The following is a 6,540-nucleotide window of genomic DNA, read 5'->3' on the forward strand; positions in this document are numbered from 1 at the left end:
CATGTTCGCTCCCCAGTCCCAGGTGCATAAGGCGGGGCCCCGGGGATCCTTTGGGGAGCAAGAATCGGAAGGAGTGACTTTTGCTTCTCTCTTAACCTCCACAGTGTGCGCTTCAGTTTGGTTACTGCACTCACTGTCAAATTTAGTCCACTCCTTTTCCTCTTTGTCTTTTGTGTTGTCTCTTATCTCTTCCGGGCCCACACTGTCCTCTTTCCTTCTCTGGGTCCCTGGTTGGGGGGAGGTATTGTATCTGGGTGAAAGGACATTCTACAGGCGGTGATGGTGGCATAGAACCTCAGGGATGGCGCAGTACCAAAATGTTTTTCCTTTCTACGGCTATCCTCCACCTGGGCCCAGGTAGTCCAGGAGAAAAGGTTGGAGCTGGAGACTCAGGGGGCCAGGGTAACAATAGTGTCTCAGATCTTGACAACATTACTATTGGATAATTCAAGACCTCTGGACTTGAGTATGAGCTGCAAGGCCTTCAAGCCAGCTCTTCTTTAGGAGAAATAGAATTACCCATACTAAGGGTTTCACTTACCCTGAGAGACCGCTTAACCTGGCAGAAATATTATTCTCTATGCCCCACATTGGGTGCCAGGTGCTGGGTCTTAGCCTGAGGAAAGATAAGTACATTGCTCGCCCATTCCCCAGCCTCCCTCAACCTGGAGACAGTCAGACGCAGCGGGGAGTCGAGTCAAGCAGGAACTTGTCTATTTTTGCTTAGTAAACATCTTTTAAAGCAAAAAAACTGCAGGGCCAAGGTGGGTGGAAAAGGAGCCAGCCAATCATTTTAAAGGTCACCCTATCACGCACTCAGGAAACCTACATTTACTTTATTGTTCTTGAGCTGTTCACGTGCTGACATCATCTTGCCTGGTTCTGGTGTCCAGTCAGGTCTTGGTGTAAACAACTCAGTGTCCACCCGTCTGACTTTCATCCGGTGCCATCTTAGCTGCCCATGCGCCCTACACTTCAGAGAAGATGACAGAGGCCGGAGTATTGTGTCCTTGGTGGAGGCAGGGTCTTCTTTCCAACAACAACAAAAAATATGTTATGTCAGGAAAGACATCACAGAGAAGTCCCTGGCACTGACAACAACACCAGCTTCCCAAGTCACAGAACTCAGACGATGAGAAAGAACAGGCAAGAGAGGGCCTGCTGAACTCATAGGAAGGCCAGGAAGGCACATTGCTATGGAACAATTAAAACGTATCAAAGTCGGGTAGACCATGCCACACCTGTAACTCATAAGCAAGGACATGACTTTCACAAAATCTAACGTGGTTCCATTGACAAATGAGTATCAAGGACCTGAGACCCCGCGGCAGCAAAGCCAGTGTGACTTGGTGGAGATAGCTGGTTTGAGGGCTATGACTCGGTTTCTACCCTGGTGCGGAGGTGGCTCACAGCTCACACCAGCTGTCTATGGCAGTGTTGATGTGTGCACCGTCCTGTAAGCCTGATGCTTTACTGCAGTGTAATTCATGCTAGTAGGGGGGACGGAATTTGCTCAAGGTTGGGAATCAGTCAAAAAAAAAAAAAGTATAATGCATATCGTGGAATACTGGACAATAATAAACACCACACTACTAAGATGGAAAACAAAGAAGCAGAAAAATCAGCATGTAAGACTGTAGTAGCCAGGCTGGAGATGGAGTTGGGTGACACACGCTTGCTTCATTGCAGGAGGCTCGGGGTCCAATCCCCAGCACCACATACAGCAGGCGAGATGACTCACACTTGTAACCTCAGCCCTTCAGCAGTGAAAGGAAGGGGATCAGAGTGTAAGACCAAGGTGGAGTCAGCCCGGGATACACAAGACCCTGTGTCATACACACACAGAAGAACTGCAGTGACAGCCAGACGGGTGGCACAGGCCTGAGGCAGAGGCAGGCGGATCTCTGTGAGTTTGAGGCCAGCCTGGTCTACAGAGCGAGTTCCAGGACAGTCAGAGCTACACAGAGAAACCAAAACAGAAAAAGAAAAGCAATGCAGTTATAGCATGCATTCATTGCCTTCTGCTGCTATGATGAACACATGGCCAAGGCGACTTATGGAAGAAAGGCCTTATTCGAGCTTACAGCTCCTGAAGGATAGAGCTCATCCTGGCAGGGTAGGGCAGCAGGCAGCAGGCACAGCAGCAAGAGCATGTAGCTGGGAGCTCACAAACATGAAACAGAGAACATGAACTAGAAATAGGGTGAGGCCCTGCCCCACTGAGCCTCCCTCCGAGAGGCACATAGCAAGACTGAACCTCCTAAGCTTCTCCAAACACCGCCACCTAGAGACCAAGTTTCAAATGCCTGCGTCTATGGGGAGCATTTCTCATTCAAACCATCATACAACCTGAAGCCAACCTTATTTAAAATCACTTTCATGGTAATTGTTACAGAGTACAAGAACATTATCCCTCAGCAGCGGGACAGCTCACTGCAGGGGCACTGTGATTGCAGACTCGTGCTACTGCGTCCAGCATTACATGGTTTATTGGGATCTGAACCAACATTGTCACAAATGCTTTATCCACAGAGCCATCTCTGAAGCCCAACAAAGACAGTGAAATTATTGTTATTATTATTGTTGTTGCTAATAATGCTAAGAACACAAGTACCTGAACATCCCCTTGAGACTGGCTCCCAGACATTCATGTTTAAACCTTGAAGTTAATGGTTGGAGCATTCAGTCCTTCTGTTTGTTTTGAAGACCACCGTCGTGTCTTCATGGTGGCTTCATGATGTGCCACCGTACTGTCCTCTCATGATTTTTAACATCCACCCCTGGATTAATTTCTCTATGCCCCCCACCAGCATTCAGCGTTTTTATACGGCCATTTTAGGAACACAAAGAAGTTCTATTATTTATTTGCTAATGTATTGCTATAAATTTTAATAATCTTAATGAACAATAAAAATACTTTTATTTTCTTTTTGGTGAACGTATGGTGTGTGCATGTGTGTGTGTGTGCCCATGCGCCTGTGGGTGCCATGCAGAAATCAACTTCCTGTGTCTCCCTCCATCACTCTCTCCCTTAACTTGGAAGCTGCTCCACCTGTGTCCGACTCTCCCCCACCGCCCCCCGCAGCACTTTGGTTACAGATGTGTGCCACTCTGCTTGGCTTTTATAAGGGCGTTGGGGAGGCAAACTCAGGTCCTCATGTTTATATAGCAGGAACTTATGGACTTTCTCCCCAAACCCCTCCCCTAAAAGTGGTTTTCTTTTCTTTTTTTTTTCCTTTCTTTCTTTCTTTCTTTCTTTCTTTCTTTCTTTCTTTCTTTTTCCTTTGAGACAGGGTTTCTCTGTAGCTTTGGAGCCTGTTCTAGAACTAGCTCTTGTAGACCAGGCTGGACTCGAACTCACAGACATCCTCTTGCCTCTGCCTCCTGAGAGCTCGGATTAAAGGCTTGCACCACCACTGCCCGGCTAAGGTCTTATTTTCTGAAAATGGATTAAAAACATAACTTTTCCTAAACCCAGCATTGTTTTCTATTAAGGAACATGATGTAATTATTTTGGATGCAATAGTAATTTTGCTCAAAATATACTGTTTCCCACTCAAAAGAAATTAAAGAGGGCACTCATTTGTGCACTTGTTTACCAAAAGCAGGTCTCCACTATAACTTGTGTCATGCAGTCTTGGCCCACGAGTCCCAAACATCTCACATCTGAAGCGGACGCAGCAGGAGCCTGGGGGGGGGGGACTAGAGCAGACTCCATGGCCTCCTGTGCACAGTGACGTCAGTGATTTCCTTGGAAGGTGGGGAAAGAAGGGGAGACAGGTTTAACCCAAAAGACTCCAAAAAGGCTCCAAAGAAGCTGAGAGGTGGTGGCACAGGTCTTTAATCCCAAGAACTCAGAAAGCAGAGGCAGGTGGATCTCTGTGACTCCAAGGCCAGCCAGGTTTATTGAGAGAAGTCCAGGATAGCTAAGGCCACACAGGGAAACCCTGTCTCAAAAACCCACACAAAAAAAGGTTCCAAAGAGAGGGAGACTTTGACTTTTGGGGGAAGTTTGACTGCCCAAGAAGAGGAACGCAGCCATCTTAGGCACATGAACCGCTCCAATGGAAGTTGCCCTCAAACTCAAAGACACATCTTATACTGACCAAGCCCCATAAGGCGGAGCTGTCTAATTATGACAAGAGACGAGAACAGTCCAGGATAATCAGGATTCCATGTGAAGCCTGGACCAGCCTTTTCAGCAGGAGCTTGAGGGGTTAGCCCACAGAGAATGCCCAGCGACACCGCTCTGCCCCGCCCATACAGGAGTTTGGATTTCCCAGGACTTTCCCGCATACTTCATGAGTCCCAGCTATAAATCTACCAACCAAAAAAATACACGGGAAGCCCAGTCCCACTCGGACGTTCCTATCTAACTGGCTGTAGTTGATGCTGGCGCTGAGAACTGTGTATTCAAGGAGTCCACAAGAGAGTGACATGTGGCCAGCGCTGGGGAAAAGGCTGCTGTGGATTCTGAGGGAATTTTTCAGAAGAAAAATGCAAAACTTTCGTGAAATGGAGGCTTCCAAAGTGGTCCTCATATTTTCACCTGCAAAGGGAAAACTACCTTGCTTCTCGTTGCTTTGTGGTGATGGAGATCAAACATGGGACTCTCTGTGTTAGGCAAGTCCATTACGACTGAGCAGTGCCCCAGGGAGAAAGGAAACTTGACTGTATGATACACACATTTAGAATAGAATAATGGGCTTCAACGATAAGAGGAGCAGGGTTGGTACTAAAACAGAACTTGTGGATGAGCTTCTACCTAATGTGTTTATCTATTTCAAGAAACACTCATAAAAAATAGATTGTACCATGCTCATGATGTGGAAAGGATCTACTTACATGGGAGTGATCTTAGACCCAGTATCCATTAATCAGAAAGAGAGTATCTTCCTGTGGACCACTTTGTAGAGAGCCCCTTTCAGGTCCCTGTTCCTCAGGCTGTAGATGAACGGGTTCAGCATGGGGGTCACCACTGTGTACAGCACGGTGGCTGCCGTGTCCTTCTCAGATGAATGTGCAGATGCGGGGTTGAAATACACAGCGATGATGGTGCCATAGAAGAGACAGACCACAGCCAGGTGGGAGCCACACGTGGAGAAGGCTTTCCATCTTCCCCCTGGGGATGAGACTCTCAGGACAGCAGATGTGATGTGGATGTAGGAGATCAGGATGCAGACAAAAGGGGTAACCATGACAACAGCTCCCTCTGTGAGGATCATCAGCTCATTGAGGTGTGTGTCAGAGCAGGACAGTTTCAGGAGGGGAGTCACATCACAAAAGAAGTGGGGAATGGTGTTGTCCCCACAGAATGAGAGCCGAGCCATGAGCAGGGTGTGCAACAGAGCATTCAGGCTGGCTACCATCCATGACCAGAACACAAGGAGAGCACAGAGCTGATGGGTCATCTTTGTTGTGTAGTGTAAGGGGTGGCAGATGGCTACATACCGGTCATAGGCCATCACAGCCAGCAGGAAATTGTCCATGTCTGTAAGTTCAAAAAGAAAATACATCTGTGTGAGACACCCAGAGAAAGAAATGACCTGAGTCTCAAGTATGTGATTGGCCAGCACCTTGGGGACAGTGGTGGAGGAGAAGCAGACATCCACACAGGACAGGTTGCTGAGGAAGAAGTACATGGGGGTGTGCAGGCGGGAGTCTGTGCCGATGGCCAGGATGATGAGCAGGTTTCCCAGGACAGTGGCCAGGTACATGGTGAGGAAGAGCAGGAAGAGGAGCCGCTGCTGCTGGGGATCCCTGGAGAGTCCCAGGAGGAGGAACTCAGAGACACTCGACTGGTTGCTGCCTCTCATGGTCAGAGCCCAAGTGAAGAGGAGACCCCCCAAATTCAAAACCTAAATGGGCTTGGACATGATGTAATAAGGCGCCAGGCAGGGTCCCCTCTGCAAATCAGTTCAGAGTTGCCTACCCAGGATGTGCCCAGGTCATCTACACATCTGCTTTCCGACATTCTGCCATGGTGTATGTCCTACCTGGACATCCCAGTGCCCACACAGCCTCTAAGCATAGCTATGACATGTTTGTACCTCAGCTTTCCTTTTGCCTCCTTCTTAGCACAGAGCGTCAGAGAGACGTCATGTTAGTGCTGTGTTGTCACAAGCGACAACCAATGGATTTGAGCTTCTACATCGGCTTCTTGCTGCTGGAAGAGTTGCAGGGGGTGTTTCTGAAGTAACTTCACCCCTGAGTCAGCAAATGCGTGTGACTCCACCACTGCAACCCTACCTGGGGGGGCGGTTGGTGCTATCCAATGCTGCTCACCTAGCACTAACCTCACAGTTAGTGATATCTTGGGAACATGGTCAAGTCCTAAGCTAGGGAGGAGCAGGTGTATAGGGTCTCAGTCTTCTGAGCAGGAAATATGTTCAGAACAACCACAGAACAGTCATTTATGGGAGTCTCTTTGGCTACTGGGACCAGAATCCCTCAGAGCCTCATTATAGACAAAAAGAGAAACTCCTGTCTACATGTTTGGCCCCTTTGGACCAAACAACAGTGACAGAGAATAGCACCAAA

At 48.2% G+C, this 6,540-nt stretch overlaps 1 protein-coding gene across 1 annotated transcript; it reads right to left on the reverse strand.

Moving 5' to 3' along the window:
* Window positions 1-4,877: 4,877 nt before the first annotated feature.
* On the reverse strand, window positions 4,878-5,816 carry LOC130878778 (olfactory receptor 1361-like). Its single transcript, XM_057776895.1, has one exon. The coding sequence runs from the start codon at window positions 5,814-5,816 to the stop codon at window positions 4,878-4,880; it is 939 nt and encodes a 312-aa protein (XP_057632878.1).
* Window positions 5,817-6,540: the final 724 nt, after the last annotated feature.

This window comes from Chionomys nivalis, chromosome 7, assembly GCF_950005125.1.
Source record: "Chionomys nivalis chromosome 7, mChiNiv1.1, whole genome shotgun sequence".
Taxonomy (NCBI): domain Eukaryota; kingdom Metazoa; phylum Chordata; class Mammalia; order Rodentia; family Cricetidae; genus Chionomys; species Chionomys nivalis.

What these genes read in the sequence shown, in the direction of transcription:
- LOC130878778 (XM_057776895.1), bottom strand. Translation starts at nt 5,816, where the DNA reads ATGAGAGGCAGCAACCAGTCGAGTGTCTCTGAGTTCCTCCTCCTGGGA.